Below are 19140 nucleotides of genomic sequence, written 5' to 3' on the forward strand. Positions count from 1 at the left end.
AACAATACAGTTTGTGTTGATGAAAAAATAAAATCATATTTATAGTCAATGATACATTTACCAAATTATGATACAATATTATTGTATAATCAATTACTTATGTCTTATTAACCTCTTCATTTACGACATTTAACTTACAGCATGCGGCTACTTTTGACATGCCTTCACACCTATCGTTATACATCGCATTTTAAGTTTATCAGGATTTTGAAGGCGGTAATACCATCATCTCGGTTGACTAGTGGCGTTGGTGTTGTTCCAAAATCAATTTCTACAATGTCATTATCAGAGGAGGAAATAAAACAGGCGTGTCATGTCCCGGACCCAAGTACTAAGGTGCAGGCTCACCGACATAATTTTCATATAAATATCATCTCGTGTTAATAAATGTGGCATTTTGTAAATGTCAGACATAATAAATTACAAATTAGCAAATAAAATATATTACATTTTTTTGTTGTTTATATTAAGTGCAGACAAGTAGAGATGCATTATATTTTGTTAAAAATGGGCTAAGTGCAACTACAATCTTGTGTTGAAGCACAGAGTCCGACGTTTTATCAATAAAGTAGGGCGAAATCTCTGACAGCATGAAATCACCTTATATGGAATACAAATGAGCACAAGGAGTGCAAGTGTGACCACAACAGTCCACTTTTCTCGCGCGTCTTTTATTGATTAAGAATCGCAAGAAGACTGAAAAACCACACATATACATTCAAAAGACAGTGACGTACCAATGAATAACTCTTGGACGACCATCGCATGAATCCATTCCGGCGAATTAACCTTTATTTTCAGCATTACAGTCACAAACTCTTTCTATTAAAATCCACCAGATGGATGTAGCCCATTTTACCACGGGCTGTTGTTGTTGTTGTAGGGTTTAACGCCATTTTTCAGCACACGATAGGCTATACATGGCGGCCAGTATTAATGATGGAGGAAGAACCCAGGAAAGAACCACTGACCCACACAGTGTTTCCCTTTACCCTCATTTGCACTTCAGAGACCCCCAACTTTTTAATTTGACATTCAGTTTTGACACCAAGGAGACTTTTGACTCTCAAGTCTTGCATCCCTAGGGGATACAGTGCCCACAAGAAGCTACTGGCAAGCTTTCTCACATACCCACATTGACCGAACCCGAGACTTGAACCCATGCAGACAGAGGTGAGATGGCAGTGATCTGTAACGGTGAGTGCTTTAGACCGCTCTGCCATGCAGGGCCCCCACAGTAAATGTGAACCCAGCTGGTAAATATGAACCCATATTGTAAATGTGAAACTAGCTGGTAAATATGAACCCATATGATAAGTCTGAACCTAGCTGGTAAAAGTGAACCTAGCTGGTAAATATGACCCCATAAGGTAAATGTGAACCTATATGGTCAATATGAAACCATATGGTCAATATGAAACCCAGATGATAGTGTGATTGTCAGATGGATACAAGAGGATGAACTCAGAAAAATTTAATCTGACAGAATTCATTCAAATCTCAGAATAGTTTGTTACATTTCACAACCTTGAACTTTAAAAGTATCACAGGTATGCAAGGCATAATTACATAGAATGAATTGACATCAATAGTATTATTCCCCTGCACCTCAGCAACTCGGACTTTTCTCTGTTTCAGGATTTTCTCTTCCAACAAACCATGTACAGGATCAAGGATCCAAAGCGGTCGCTTGAGTTTTATACAAAGGTTCTTGGAATGACGTAAGTGATTGTTGCTTGGTTGTAATATTCATGAACCCTTAGCATTCCGTTCATATTTAATATACAAAAGACCATTAAATTTACATTCCAGGTTAGTTGTCTGTATTGACATTTAATGTGGGGAGGAGTAGGAGGGGAAGGGGAATGCAGTGTAATTATATCATTCTTTTGAAAACCCTTGTGTATGCCAGACACATCCAGTAAAAGATAAATTTGCATGGTAGTTAGATGGGGAGGGGGATGCTGTGTAATTATATAATTCCTCTGAAAATCCTTAAATATGCCAGACGTGCCAAGTAAATTATATTTTGCTTGGGAGGGGGAGGGGGATATTTTGAATTTATATCAAGCTTCCAGAAACCCTTATATGCTAGACATGCCCAGTGGTAATTATTTTTTTGCTTAACTGTTTATTCTTTTTCTTGTATTTAACTTCATAATTGTAAAATCAAAAAATTTAAAGGCCTTTATGCTTTAAAAGCAGTAATGTGGGAAGTAATAAATATACATTCCTCAAAAAATGAAACTGGCACAATGTAACACTCATGTTACTGTGTTTAACAGAGTTTTCAGACAGGGTAGATGTAGCTATGACAACATAATTTCCAAATGCATATCAAAAGTATCCTTTTTCCACATCAGGTCCTATATTTCAAAACCACTTAGAGTTTTTGGTGCTGGAAGCACAATATTGTAGATGAAACAAAAGGTCACAAATACAGGACAACAGATTAATGATTTTGGCATAAAAAGCACTGGAATGTTAAGATGAAAAGCCAAATACCTATACAGTATTTGTACTGTAAATATATACCAGGGGTGCACAACCCGTGGCCCGGCCCACATACGTGTTCTGTCTGGCCCTCAGGGCAAATTAAAATAACACAGAAATCTGGCCCATGAACAGTAATTATATTAAAGAAATTAGTGCTTGCAGCCCTGAAGTGGTCTTAGAAAATGCAATCCGGCCCTTGGCTGAAAAAGGTTGTGCACTCCTGATATATACAGATAACTATATATATGTATATTTAGTTCAGACATATTTAGTCTTTTTCTTTCCTATTTCATTATTTTTTCCCAAGAAACATTAGTCTTTATAGATGCAGTTATTTCAACTTTGGGCTTTTAAATAAAAGTATGATAATATGCGCTTGTTTATATAATTTTTTTAGTAAATTTGTTTGGTTTAATTATGGATTGAAGTGATTGTATGTACCATATGTAATAAGTTGCAGGGTGGGTCCAACTACATACACCACGGACCTTGATCTGCCATCCCATCATGCAACTGCAGATGTAGATCTGTCTTTTTTGCACTTGGATCCGACATCAATATACAACTGAACAGCTGCAGGAAATCATCATGCTAGGTGCCCAAATTTAAAATGTCTGACATCATATAAAAAATCTTCATGACATCTGGTCATTGGGTGTTTATGTATGAGTGTGTGAGAGAGAGAAGAGGAATAACTAACTATACTTGCTAGTAAATTCCCATGGTAAATGACATTGACAGACATTTCACTTTGCACTGATTATTATTTAGTTTACCCATACAATCCGAGAAATTGTAGTTACATTTTATCCTCACAAACTAACATGTGACAAAACTGGACTCATCCTTGTATTCATATGTACTAATGATTGTCTCTACACTTTCAACATACCATTACATCATGTATATCATAAGGATTAGATACCATTACATCATGTATATCATAAGGATTAGATGCCATTACATCATGTATATCATAAGGATTAGATACCATTACATCATGTATATCATAAGGATTAGATACCATTACATCATGTATATCATAAGGATTAGATACCATCACATCATGTATATCACAAGGATTAGATGCCATTACATCATGTATATCACAAGGATTAGATGCCATTACATCATGTATTTCACAAGGATTAGATACCATTACATCATGTATATCATAAGGATTAGATACCATTACATCATGTATATCACAAGGATTAGATACCATTACATCATGTATATCATAAGGATTAGATACCATCACATCATGTATTTCACAAGGATTAGATACCATTACATCATGCGTATCATAAGGATTATATACCATTACATCATGTATATCATGAGGATTATATACCATTACATCATGTATATCTTAAAGATTAGATGTTGTTGTTGTGGTTGTTGTTGTGGGGTTTAACGCCATTTTTCAGCACGATAGGCTATACATGGCGTCCAGTATTAATGGTGGAGGAAGAACCCGGAAAACCCCGGAAAGAACCACCGACCCACGAGAAGCTACTGGCAAGCTTTCTCACATGCCCACATTGGCTGAATCTTAGACTCGAACCACCGCAGACAGAGGTGAGATGGCAGTGATCCGTAACGAAGAGCGCTTTAGACCACTCTGCCACTCGGGGCCCCTAAAGATTAGATACCATTACATCATGTATATCACAAGGATTAGATACCATTACATCATGTAAATCACAAGGATTAGATACCATTACATCATGTATATCACAAGGATTAGATGCCATTACATCATGTATATCATAAGGATTAGATACCATTACATCATGTATATCATAAGGATTAGATACCATCACATCATGTATATCATAAGGATTAGATGCCATTACATCATGTATATCATAAGGACTAGATACCATTACATCATGTAAATCACAAGGATTAGATACCATTACATATGTATATCACAAGGATTAGATACCATTACATCATGTATATCACAAGGATTAGATACCATTACATCATGTATGTCACAAGGATTAGATACCATTACATCATGTATATCACAAGGATTAGATACCATTACATCATGTATATCATAAGGATTAGATGCCATTACATCATGTATATCATAAGGATTAGATACCATCACATCATGTATATCACAAGGATTAGATACCATTACATCATGTATATCATAAGGATTAGATGCCACTACATCATGTATATCATAAGGATTAGATACCATCACATCATGTATATCATAAGGTTTAGATACATTACATATATATCTTAAGGATTAGATATCATTACATCGTGTATATCAATTATTAGCTACCACTACATCATGTATATCATAGAATAACATCCCATTACATCATGTATATCATAAGATAACATTGCATTATGTTATTTATATCATAAGGACTAGGAATATTTGCTATCCTGTTAATAATGATTGTCATGAATACTTAAAATACTTATAAACTCATATTTTTAAACCGGCTGAGTCATACCAGAGACTTACAAAAATGGTACTAACAGCTGCCTTGCTTGGCATTCAGCAGTAAGAGGTTAGTGTTAGGACTGGTCAGCCTGGTGTCAGGATAATGTGTCTGGGTGGGACATCATGCTACATGTCTGCGGCATGATGCCCCAGTGCTAGACATCACTATAAACTGGCACATTGCAGACATCATAGTGATATGACTGAAAAATTGTTAAAGCTACATTAAAAATCAAAATCACATCACATCACATATTTTTAAAACTATGGAGCTGTATTACTTTGCTGGCAGTGAGATTTTTACTTTGAGTATTTAAGTTTACCATAATTTTAAAGATAGAGCTTGCATTCAGAATATATGCAAACGAGTACAACTTTAGTCATTGAGTACTGGTTTTTGTGAGTTTTATGGTTGCTAAGTACAGCAATAGGTTACCAGTCAAGACACACTGTTTCCTTCCCACCCCCAACCCTGTATTTATTTACCTACAAAACGGTCAATATTTACAGAACTGTGAAAATTGATGCTTAGGAAAATAGATGATGTACTGACAGTGGATCTTATTTTATTAATTTTATTTTATTCTTTTTTTATTGATTTTATTGTATTGATATTACTTTATTAATCTCATTTTATTGATCTTATTTCATTGATCTTTTTTATTGATCCTATTTTATTGATCTTTTGCATGATTTGCAGACTTCTGAACAAATATGACTTTCCTGAAATGAAGTTCAGCTTGTATTTCCTTGGTTATGAGAAATCTGAGGATATTCCTGAAGACAAAACAGAGCGAATCAGATGGTGCTTCTCTCGCAAGGCAACTCTTGAACTGACACAGTAAGTATCCAGTTCTCTTGAATTCTTGTAAATTCAGCTAATAAGTTGTAATCCTCCCTTATCTTGGCAATTTTGTCAGAGAGCTGACTTTTGTACAGTGTGGGTGGAGTCTGATTTTTATCATTTTTTTAAGTTCTACCGGACAGTGACTAGAAGTGTTTATGCAATGGTCTTACAGCAAGCGGTCATTATTCAGGTTTGTTATTGTTAGGCATGTTAAGTCTAGTTGGTCTTAAATGAAAATGGTGCCAATTGGACATTTAGCATGGCTGCCATGATGATCATCTTTATTACTATTTGTTCTGCTCTGGAGGTCATGGAACACCATTGAAAGTTGAATAAGCACAAGGCAAAGTTTTTTCTCAACATATCAAACAGTGTAGAGAAAGTTATCTTATGTTTATATATAACTTTCACCAGCTTTACATTAATTTTTATAACAGTTAGGAAAACTACTGTCTGAAGCAGACAGATGATGAAAATGACTGCTTCTGTGTGCTTGGGGAATGTACTTGAAATAGCATTAATTACATACACTTTGCCTGTATTTGATTGGTTTGTGGTTCAGTGGGTTGAATGCCATTTTTTGCACATGATAGTCTATACATATTGGCTAGTATATTTAGTGGAGGAAGGGTCTTGAGAAAACCCCAAGGAAGAACCACTGACCCATGGAGAGTTACTGGCAAGCTAAGTCAGATACCAGCTTGGCAAAGTTGAGACTAAAACCCATGCTGACAGAAGTGAGATATTGGTGATCTGTGAAGGGAAACTCCATATACCACTCAGCCCCATATGTAATTGAATTATAGAAATGAATCCTCATATTATAGGCATTAATACTTTATGAAAATGCACTTGTAAAATTTTAAAATATCAGAAATGTTGGAAAAGTAAAATCAATGTTATCTGTTAATTTTTGGTACTAAATGATCATAAAGCTGGAAAAGCTTATGGTATGATCTGTTGTCTATTGTCTGTCCATTTGCACAAGTTTGTTATCATTTGGTTCTAAATGAAAATGGTTTTGATCTGTTATCCAATGAAAATCTTGTTATCTTCCTGAATAAAAAATGTCATGGGATTTTCACCAAAAGTCCTGTTCATGTCTAGTTCCTCTTAAATGTAATGGGCTCTGCTTGCACATCCAGCATGGCTTTATTATTGCTCCTCCTGAATGGATGGTCGTATCAGACTTGCAATGTCTGTTTGGTATTAACTGATTCGGCCCCGATCCCGTCTGTAGGCGTGATGAGGATGTACCCTACTTCAAAGCCCTGCAGCATCAAGGCCATTTAAGGTACACCAATGTGGGTGGTATTAAAATAAAGCAGACAGATACAGCTCTAAAATGATATCAAATAATCTGGAAGTTCTAGTTGCACTACAAAATACAGAGAGAAAAAGCTCATTTTTTGGACCCGGCTTTTTTTTCACCCAAAAATTCGCTCGAGATCGGAATGCGATTTTGTGTCCGGATTTTAGACCTTTTGGCATCAGCTCTGAGGCATACCAGTCTTAACTTCTAATCGAAAATCGTGTTTGTCAGTATCTTATGTTCATGTTAATTCAGATATTAGAAAATTCTTTTGTTACCAAATTTGGTATATAGGAGTTTCACAGGAATGTTAGAGATGGTTTCTGTACTCAGGAATTAAATAGAAGAATGGAGATTCTGGGAAGTTTTTTCTGTTAGTAGAACATCATTGCTTTTGATGGACTGTTAAGTTTTATTGTGCATTTTACTTTTATGGAAATTGCAAGGGTGTAAACAGGTTTTAGTAGTAAGGGGCCATCCATTTACATGTAGTATGTACGCAAAGCTTGACCCCTCCCAGTACATGTGCATACTTTTTTTACACACCCCACCTGTGTACATACGCTTGATGCACACACACACACCCAATTCTATAGAAAGTTTACTTAACTTGCAATTTACGCAGTTTGTTCCCTTTTCAAGGTTTTATTCCATTTTGCCTGGAAAAATAAATATTTATATGTCTCATGGGTGCTTACCATCTCATCTGTTAAGTTTTGGCATTTCTGCTGTCAATGATCTGCTTTCTTGTGTTGTATTTGTTACTTTCTCCCCTGTCCAGACTTTATTTTAAGGTATATTTGTTCCATTTTCTTGAATTGGAGGGTTTAATAGTTGTAATATACTATCTCTGCTATTGGGACCCTGAGTGGCCAAGTGGTCTAAAGCGCTCTCTGTTTCGGATCACCTCTGTCTGCGTGGGTTAGAGTCTAGGATTCATCCAATGTGGGTATGTGAGAAAGCTTGCCAGTAGCTTCTCGTGGGTCGGTGGTTCTTCCTGGGGTTTTCCCGGGTTCTTCCTCCACCATTAATACTGGCCACCAAGCATAGCCTATTGTGTGCTGAAAAATGGTGTTAAACCCCACAACAACAACAACAACTATCTCTGCTATTGCTTTCCATTTTATGAGAGACTTAGTCCACAATTGAAGTTAAATATTTCACCAAATAGTAATTGGAGGCCCATAATTTAGAAAAATAGTATCTTAGTCAGACTTCTAGTCATTGATAACAAAGAAAATATCTTCCTCTTTTAGTACATGTGAACAAAGTTGCTTATAGAAATTTGCCATTGTTGTCATTTTTAAATATATCTTTAGCCAGTCATATACCTTTTTGTGTCAAAGCATTCCTCTAAATGGCACTTCATGTCTGAAATGAATTACTAGGAGCCATGTGTCTATGTGAAGTAGGTAGTGGATACATGATAGTGGTTTCCCGAGAATGCTCCATTGGATACACACCCAACCTGCCTTTAATACATTGGTTGTATATGCCTCTATTGGATACACACCCAACCTGCCTTTAATACAGTTTGGTTGTATATGCCTCCATTGGATACACACCCAACCTGCCTTTAATACATTGGTGGTATATGCCTCCATTGGTTACACACCCAACCTGCCTTTAATACATTGGTTGTACATGCCTTCATTGGATAAACAAACAGCCTGCCTTTAATACATTGGTTGTATATGCCACCATTGGATACACACCCAACCTGCCTTTAATACATTGGTTTTATATGCACTGACAATATCCTGTATGTTATCTATGGACAAATCAAGCATGGAACTTGGCACAAAGTCGTCACACCTTTAGAGGGAGGGGAAAGATCCTACTTCCTTGTCATTGTCACAAGACAACCCCTCCTTTTCCAGGAATGGTTATGGAAAGATAACCCTCTGTGGAGCATAAATGATGATGATCTCCATGGTTTTGGATTGCCAAAAGACCAAAGACTCATGATCCTCAGTTGATGACTATCAGTGCAAGTGAAGGATGGATCTTTGGTCCTTTGCAGGAGAGGGAAAGTGCCTGAAAGCAAGTTGCATTTTCCTGACCACAGGGAGGAACAGTGATCTCCATGACCTGACAAATGAGCGTTGAGAAAATATTGAGATGGCAAAAGAGTGCAAACAATAGAGATTTAAAAATACTATACTTTCGAAAATAGTATATGATAGAAACATTAAAAAAGTTACACATTATTTTCATTTTAATCTAATTTCTAAAATATGAACATGAAAATAACATTTCTCAGTAATCAAATACAAAGTTATACTGTATAGTCAAATTATGACCAATGCTGCTTAGATAATCCATCAAGAGTGCCAATAAAAGAACTTTAAAAACACTATATTTAAAAAATAAGACATTAATGAAAACATTGAAAAAGTTACAGATGTTATTTATTTTTAAAATTTAATTTCCAAATGATGAACAATGTCACAAATAGTAGATTAAAAAATATTATAAATGTATGTCAGCCATTACATTATTGTGGAATTATTTGTTCCATATATTAATCTGCACACGACTTTCTTAAAGAGTATCCTGATTGGTCAAGGTTTAAATTCATCCAATGAATCTTCATGTAATGGAAACATGGCAATGGAAAGAAGAAGCATGCTTGCAAAGCATGGCATCCCGAGTTGTTGAGAGAGATGATGACACCAAAAGTTTAGATAAAGGTTTAAAAAATGTTCCAATTCATGCTTCAGAACTTCACTCCTTCCTTTACACCAAAATCTCAGAGTCAGGTTGGGGAGCTCATCTAGACCTAGTGAGAGTAATCCTGGAAATGCTGTTTCGATAGAACTACAAGGTGCTTCAACTACACAAGATATTACTATTTCAAGGTGGTCAGGTGATTAGCAAATGATCATTACAAATTTTAAAATCAATTTACCCCACCCACCCCCAAATACATTCTCTTTTCTCACTTTAGTAATTGGGGCACAGAGAAAGAAGATGGCGATGTTTACCACAATGGCAACAGTGACCCCAGAGGATATGGTTTGTATTTTGTAACTTCCAAAGATCCAAATGCTCAGTGCACTTCACTGCAGTATTATACATGTTTTACAGTTTGTTTCAATGCCAGTTATCAGGAAATGATTTATTTTCTTCTGTACACAAGCACATTTCAACTTTTGTAAAACAAAACAAAACAAAAAATAACAAAGAGAGCAAGTAATTGATACAATTGCCACACAGCTGTTCTTGAGTATATTCAGTATGACAGGTATTAAGACAAACACACGCAACTCTTGAGCCACAATGTATCCTTTAGTTTATTATTTATTAAATCAAATATCTATTTAATATGGATTTTAATCTTCCAAGTCAAAACTATTGATGATTCCTTTCAGCATGAATAGAATGATGGAGTTGTTAGCTTATTTACAAAACATCTGCTCTTGCAGGTCACATTGGACTGAATGTACCTGATGTAGATGCAGCCTGTAAGAGGTTTGAAGAACAAGGTGTTCAATTTCAGAAAAAACCTCAGGATGGTGAGTAGCATGTTAGCTGGCCAAATTTGAAGTTATTGGATGTAGTTTTTAATTAAGCATCTGCAATGAAATTTTTAACAGTTCTGGGAGATTTGAAGAGCATTAGAACAGCTTTTTGACAACAAAGCTTCAATCTACAGACCTGACTAGGTAATGCAGGGTTTTGGAAGTTTTGATGTTAAATCTTTGAACAAGACTGGATTATATAGGGATCAGTTGAAGAAGTTTTGATGTCCAGTCTACAGACAAAATGGCGCCATGTGGGGGCTGGTTTAGGAAGCTTTGAAGCCGAGTCAAATGAAACTGGGCTATGTAACTATGTAAAGGGTGGTTTAAGAAGTTTTGATGTCAAATCTACAGACAAGACTGGGTTAAGTAAAGACCTGGTTTATGAAGTTTTAATGTCCAATCTACAGATGAGACTGGGTTGTGTAGTGGATGGTGCAGGAAGTTTTGATTTAAGATCTTCAGAAGAGACTATTATGTAGGGGTTGGTTTAGGAAGTATTGATGGACACTCGACAGACAAAGCTGGGTTATGTTAGGGAATGGTTTAGGAAGTTTTTATGTCAAATCTACAGAAAAAGACTTGGTTATGCAGAGGCTGGTTAGGAAGTATTTTGATATCCAATCTGCAGACAAGACTGGGTTATGTAAGGGGATGGTTTAGAAAGTAATGATGTCCAGTCTATAAGCAAAAGTGGATTATGTAGGGGCTGGTTTAGAAAGTATTGATGTCCATTCTACAGACAAAAGTGGATTATGTAGGAGCTGGTTTAGAAAGTATTGATGTCCAGTCTACAGACAAAAGTGGGTTATGTAGGGGCTGGTTTAGAAAGTATGGATTTCCAGTCAACAGACAAAAGTGGGTTATGTAGGGGCTGGTTTAGAAAGTATGGATTTCCAGTCAACAGACAAAAGTGGGTTATGTAGGGGCTGGTATAGGAAGTTTTCATGTCCAACAGATGTGACTGGGTTATGTAGTGGTTCCTTTTAAGAAGTTTTGATATTACGTCTATATGACAGGGTTATGTAGGGTTTTATGACAGTGCTCCCTTTTTATAGCATTTTTCATTGGAGTTTTGAACATGAGCCAGAATATATGCAGTCACCTTATGATATTCAAGCACCACTGTGTTATCACAGTACATATTATGCGACACAGAACAAATAAACAACACAAAAGAGATCCTTAATGATATGAGGATAGGATTTGTTTTCATTAACCAAGGACTACACTGAAGTGAAATAAATTAAGTAGCCATAATAGAACATTGAACCAACTTAAGGTTTCCTGATGATATCAGTATTGCAAGAAGGGCAGTATTATACTAAGGAGCTTTATAGAGTGACTACTATACTAGTATTATAAGAATGACAGTGTGGTACTAAGGAGCTTTACAGAGTGATTACTGTTCCAGAATTATAAGAATTGTGGTATTATACTAAGGAGCTTTATAGTTGTTGTTGTTGTTGTTGTTGTGGGGTTTAACGCCATTTTTCAGCACGATAGGCTATACATGGCGGCCAGTATTAATGGTGGAGGAAGAACCCGGAAAACCTTGGAAAGAACCACCGACCCACGAGAAGCTACTGGCAAGCTTTCTCACATGCCCACATTGGCTGAATCTTAGACTCAAACCGCCGCAGACAGAGGTGAGATGGCAGTGATCCGTAACGAAGAGCGCTTTAGACCACTCAGCCACTCGGGGCCCCTAAGGAGCTTTATAGAGTGACTACTGTACTAGTATTATAAGAATGGAAGTGTTATACTAAGGAGCTTGATACAGTGATTACTGTACTAGTATTATAATGAATGGAAGTGTTATACTAAGGAGCTTGATACAGTGACTAGTGTACTAGTATTATAAGAATGGAAGTGTTATACTAAGGAGCTTGATACAGTGATTACTGTACTAGTATTATAATGAATGGAAGTGTTATACTAAGGAGCTTGATACAGTGATTACTATACTAGTATTATAAGAATGGAAGTATTATACTAAGGAGCTTGATACAGTGACTACTGTACTAGTATTATAAGAATGGAAGTGTTATACTAAGGAGCTTGATACAGTGACTACTGTAGTAGTATTATAAGAATGGCAGTGTGGTACTAAGGAGCTTTACAGAGTGACTACTGTACTAGTATTATAAGAATGGAAGTGTTATACTAAGGAGCTTGATACAGTGATTACTGTACTAGTATTATAATGAATGGAAGTGTTATACTAAGGAGCTTGATACAGTGATTACTGTACTAGTATTATAAGAATGGCAGTGTGGTACTAAGGAGCTTTACAGAGTGACTACTGTACTAGTATTATAAGAATGGAAGTGTTATACTAAGGAGCTTGATACAGTGACTACTGTACTAGTATTATAAGAATGGAAGTGTTATACTAAGGAGCTTGATATAGTGACTACTGTACTAGTATTATAAGAATGGAAGTGTTATACTAAGGAGCTTGATACAGTGACTACTGTAGTAGTATTATAAGAATGGCAGTTTGGTACTAAGGAGCTTTACGGAGTGACTACTATTCCAGAAATATAAGAAGGGAGGTATTGTACTAAGGAGCTTTATAGAGTGATTACTTTACCAATATTATAAGAAGGCGGTATTTTACTAAGGAGCTTTATATTGTGAGTCATATACCTATATTATAAGAATTTTTCTCTTTCTTCATCAGCGGTTCTGCCATTGTTATTATTGTTGACGTAATAACGATTAGATGTACATGTATTTTGGTTTTTATAAGGTTTTAGGGAAATGTGGAATAAATATATATTAAATACCAATGAATGAAACCAAAAGACATAATTAACTCATCAAGAAACAATACATTTATTTTGAGACAAAGTTTAAATCACCAGCATTATAGCTCTATAAACAAATGTTGCGACCATTTGTACCCAGGTAAACAGATGGTGACTTGGTGAAACAATATAACATAAGAATGAAATATAAAAAAAATAATCCAGAAATATTCTGACTTACTAGTATTAATCTGGAAATAGTCTAACTTAATAGTATTAAAGACAAAGAGCTCATTTGCCCCCCAGGCATTACGGATTAAATGGAAAGACAAACAATGGACTCAACCCTACACTGAAACCCTTTCAAAAGATTTCTCACTGGAACATTAAGACTACCAACATTGTGTCAGTTGTTACGATCTGTTTCTTTGTGGTGCGACTGTTCATAGCAGTATCAAAATGCATATTTTGCCAAGATATCACGGTTGCTGGTCACGTTCAGAAGGTGGTTGCTCATAGCAGAGGTCACTCATAACAGTTTTTACTGTATATATAGTTATCACATTGTTTGGATGGCTTGTACTTGTGGTAAGGAAGAAGCCCATCAATTTTAGAATCAGAACATTGTCAAACATTTGGAGTCAGAACAATGCCACTGTAACTGAAAGAGAAAGAAAATGGTTTCAGCATAATTGCCCTCCATGTACAGTTAGCATACTTGTGTATGGCTTGCATTTGGGGTAAGGAAAAAACCTCTTTATTTTCGGGTTCAAGGTTGCTGTCACTGGAGGGGAAAAAATGGTTTCTGCACAACTGACTTATAGAAGAAAAATATTTTTTGCATAGTAACTTTTGTTCTAGACTACTTACCTTAAGAAAATTGTGTGGATGATTTACACTTAAAGGATGGAAGAGCCCAGCTGATTTTCTGGATGAAGAGGTCAAAGGTTAAAGGTATTGTGGCTCAAAGGAAAATTGGTTTTATGGAAGAAATTTTATTCTAAGAGTAAATTAGTTGACATTGCTTTGTGGGTGGATTTCACTTAGAGTGATAAAGAAACTTGTTGGTGTTTGGTTCTAGTGGTGAAAGACAAGTCATGCTAGATCTAATAAAGAAAATTATGGTTTGGGCACATTTCATTTTGTTCCAGACCACATAACTTGACCAAAGGTTAAAGTCATTGAGAAGTGTTCGTCAGTAATCAACAGAGTAGTGCCTACATGTCCAATATGGGGCATGCCATTCATAGTACTCTTGTTAATTGTCATTACCACATATTGTAAAAGTGTCAGTGCCCCATAATTGAATCTAGATATATATTGTCAGCTTGTCATTTCCCATGTGGAGATTTGGATTTTGTGGAAATGATTTTCATTGTAAATCAGGGATGACACAAATCACAGGAATTAGACTTGGAATTATCAACTTTGTCCATTGCTAGAACCAGCATGGATGGACATGCTGTAAAAAAAAGTTATAGGCATATTTGTCAGTTTTTTTTCCTGACAAAATAGCATGCAAGAGGGGCACACAGGGTCTAGCTTTGAGGGACATAGGACACAAAAATTGCATGTATAAAGATATTACATAGTAGTCACATCAATGGTATATATTAATATTACACATAGCTCTTGATATCTTTACAGGTAAAATGAAGGGAATAGCCTTTATCAAGGACCCTGATGGTTACTGGATAGAGATATTTAACAACAATCACATAGCAGAGCAGCCCTTCATGAAAAATTAGTCACCCATGTATGCACATGTACTCATGGGAGAAGTCTTTTTCATTGTTGGATACTTGAATAAGTTACACACGCAAAATAGCTGGTTCAGCAATTGCTTAACTTTGTGAGAGTAGAACTTTAGGCTTAATAAGTTAATATTTCCATTTATTTTGTAAAAGGATTGTATTTATCCATATGGTGCAGTTTGATTTCTTAATTGCATGTCATATCATTGGCTATTGATCCGTATACTGCAAGTTTGATTTCTTAATTGCATGCCATATCATTGGCTATTGAACCATATGGTGCAGTTTGATTTCTTAATTGCATGCCATATCATTGGCTATTGATCCATATGGTGCAGTTTGATTTCTTAATTGCATTCCTTATCATTGGGAATTTATCCATATGGTGCAGTTCGATTTCTTAATTGCATGCCATATCATTGGCTATTGATCTGTATACTGCAAGTTTGATTTCTTAATTGCATGCCATATCATTGGCTATTGATCCATATGGTGCAGTTTGATTTCTTAATTGCATGCCATATCATTGGCTATTGATCCATATGGTGCAGTTTGATTTCTTAATTGCATGCCATATCATTGGCTATTTATCCATATGGTGCAGTTTGATTTCTTAATTGCATTCCTTATCATTGGGAATTTATCCATATGGTGCAGTTTGATTTCTTAAATATATGCCATATCATTAGGTATTTATCCATACAGTGCAATTTGATTTCTTGATTAAATGCCTTATCACAGGGTATTTATTTGCATGCATTTTGATTTGCTAATTAAATGCCTTATCACAGGGTATTTATCTGCATGGTGCATTTAGATTTCTGAATTAAATGCCTTAGAATGGTGAGCAGGATCTAGAAATCTAGTCATAAGAGTGTTTCTTAATGCTTAGCAAATTTGAGAAAAATAATACGTGCAAAATTTTCTTAAGGAGGAATAGCAGTTGGAATCCTCTGCATTGTTTGTTTTAAATTATACAGAATACCATAAATGTATGAATTTTAAATCATTTGACAGCGATTATCTAAGATTTCATGGACCATTTTATGAAACTTATAGTTAAATTTTTTATAAGGAATCAGATACTATCATGTAAATGCTAGGTTGATACAGTGTATGGGTTAATGCCTGTGGCGTATTGATACAGTGTATATGTTGATGCCTATGGTATAATTGATTCAGTGTGTATGTAGATGCCTGTAGTATAATTGATGCAGTATATATTTAGATGCCTATAGTATATTGATACAGTGTGTACTATATTTGCTGGCCTTTAAGTCATTCCTTTTTTTTTAACCAGAAAATCTAATCTTCTTCTTGCACCACAAATTGACTTGTATATGGATCATGTAATTCAAATTGCTTATGATATGTCATGTAATTGTTCGTATATAAAATATTCTCCCAAAAAAATAATGTGTCAAATAATGGAAAAATAATGTGTTAAAATAATTATCACTTTGAGGAAGAGATCACTTATGAAAAAATATAGGACTTGACTTTAATAAGAATTTAAAAATATATACATGATCGTCATTATTAAATTCATGTACATAAGATGTCATTGCACTAAAGCAACCTGCACTAGTAAAATACATTGTTCAAATTTTATTACAGATGTGTGCATTAGAATAGACAAGTTAGAAATTATATAAGCATAACAGAGACAGATATTTCACATTTTTCTTCTTGCACCACGTGATCAAATAAAATATGCCCCAATATGAGAGTAAGAGAAATTTTGTATAATCATGACAAAGACAGGTATTCCATTGCCCTTTTTTTCATGAAGTGTATATGACCTTACTGATAAAGAATAATCTTGTTGGGAGCAAAGAGGTTGTTGTACTCGCATGAAAATTACACATCATGTTTAATGGTTTATTCTTGCAATTTAACCTAACTAGAGTCTATATGGATGTAAATATTGTGAATATTTAAACTCTCTCCTTTCCTCCTTCTCTCTTTTGCTCTTTCTCTTTCTCTCTCTCTCTCTCTCTCTCTCACATATATTGGGGCATATTTCTTTTTTGATTATGAGTTGCAAGGAGAAAAATATGATGGAATTCATATGCCTTCCTCTCTTCAAAACAGTGATGCTTTTTCCCTATTGCAGATTATCTGAAATAGCATACAGTGATAACATTAATGTTCATCAAACTGGAAGTTCCTATAGTTTCATTCCACACAGCATCACAAATTTTATCCTATCTGTAGCTCAGTAAATTTTCAGGTCAGCATCATTATGTGTAACAAAAAGCACATAATTCATTTAAAATACTTCCTGTGAAAAGAATTAGGTACTTTTAGCTACATTTAGTAATCCTGATCTGAGAATTTACTGAGTTATAGAGAGGAGAAAATTTACGATGCTGTGTGGAATGAAGTTAAAAAGACAAAGTCAAGGTATTGATCTATCTTTATCTTATACTCAGCATAGACTTTTATGTGGAATGAAGGATGGAAAATTTAAAAAATTGCAAATTTCGACTTGGCATCAATTATTGGCAGACAAATATGGTATGTTGATTCCAATGGTATATTGGGACAGTGTATCGGTTGATTCCTATTGTATATTGGTACAGTGTATCAGTTGATTCCTATTGTATATTGATACAGTATATAGGTTGATGCCTATGGTATATAAGGCTGCAATGTTTAAACATGTAAACGGCTTGGTTTAGTTTACTGCATGTAAATGTTTACAAAATCCATAGACATGTAAATAAACGTGTGGCCATCACTGTTGTAAGAAATACCAGTTCCAGTTATATTGTACATTTCCGCATCTCTGCTTAAGAGAATTGTTAGTGGAATATTTCTGTTGTTAATATGTTCTTTTCTAAAGTATGCATCTACAATTTCACATAGAAATTACACATCGGGCTGATTTAGGGATAATGTGGATAAAAATTCTTTAAACTAGTGTTCGCTTTTAAACAACATGTTTGTCAGCAGAATCTTTGATTAGTAACAATTTAATTTAAAGAAATACAGTTTCAGATTTGTAACCCAGAGAATAGTCTCTTAATCACACTAGTTCCCACAACAACATAACATGTGCATATCCAGTCAGTTCTATTGTTGATTTTAATCATGTACATATGTAAAATCTATGTGCATATCCAGTGGGTACTATTGTCGAAATCATGTACATTTGTAACATTAATAAACAATGCCGATTCAATTCTAGGGAAGTTTTATTGACGCTGTCAGATATATTCAACAAAGAGATGTTACACAAATCCTGAGATAAGAGATACAGCAAATGAAGCATTTGCCAATTGAGAGACTTAACGACCTGTAAATTATGATATCTGTAAGCTGTTCAGTAAATCTAGCAGGTAGATAGGGAAAAGAGTTTCTAATCTTCTCTGTTAAACTCGATCAATTTGTTTGTTGTATACATTTAGAACCTTGGGTAAACGTTGCAGCCTTAATGGCATATTGATTCTAATTTTTAACTGATTTTTTTTTCCAACTTTTTTTTATTTTGATGACTTTGTTGTTTGTGTTCTAGCCTCATATAAACGGACACTTTATACGTGTATGCTTGATTTCATTTTCAAATAAGGACTTTATAACCATTTTGGACTTAAATTGTACTTATTTAAGAAAAGACTGTTAACTTTATAATGGGTATAATTGATATACATTTAATTTTAAGTGTTTAAACCTTGAATTATAGCAGAGCCAATTATATCTATGCAGGTTTACACAATATATATCTTTAATAAAGGAATATTTTCAAAATTTATTTGGCTTATTTTTTAGTCAAGTAGACCCGAATCTCTCTCTCTCTCTCTTTCTCATGGGTTTTATCAGTATGTTAAATCTTACATGAAATTACTGCAGAATGACAAAATACAATTTAGCCTTTATATATTACTACATGATAAGTAGGAAACTGGTTTGCTGATTAGTGTAATATTGTTTTTTTAACTAAGTCATACATGGTTATCATAGACATTTACTTCC

General features: G+C 34.9%; 1 protein-coding gene across 1 annotated transcript; it reads left to right on the forward strand.

Moving 5' to 3' along the window:
* The first annotated feature begins 128 nt into the window (after positions 1-128).
* On the forward strand, positions 129-18917 carry LOC149804734 (lactoylglutathione lyase-like). The gene is made up of 6 exons (XM_089943621.1): positions 129-336; positions 1639-1721; positions 5673-5813; positions 10082-10149; positions 10560-10649; positions 15056-18917. Exons 1-6 carry the CDS (start codon positions 142-144, stop codon positions 15154-15156), a joined length of 678 nt encoding a protein of 225 aa, XP_089799747.1. The 5' UTR covers positions 129-141; the 3' UTR covers positions 15157-18917.
* Positions 18918-19140: the final 223 nt, after the last annotated feature.

This window comes from Sinohyriopsis cumingii, chromosome 2 (assembly GCF_028554795.1).
Source record: "Sinohyriopsis cumingii isolate HCF-2022 chromosome 2, ASM2855479v2, whole genome shotgun sequence".
Taxonomy (NCBI): domain Eukaryota; kingdom Metazoa; phylum Mollusca; class Bivalvia; order Unionida; family Unionidae; genus Sinohyriopsis; species Sinohyriopsis cumingii.

Excerpts from the sequence above, each read along its gene's own strand:
- LOC149804734 (XM_089943621.1), top strand. The coding sequence starts at position 142 with ATGCGGCTACTTTTGACATGCCTTCACACCTATCGTTATACATCGCAT. Across the intron at positions 337-1,638 it reads TCCCGGACCCAAGTACTAAG|GATTTTCTCTTCCAACAAAC; the intron begins GTGCAGGCTCAC and ends TCTCTGTTTCAG. Across the intron at positions 10,150-10,559 it reads CAGTGACCCCAGAGGATATG|GTCACATTGGACTGAATGTA; the intron begins GTTTGTATTTTG and ends CTGCTCTTGCAG.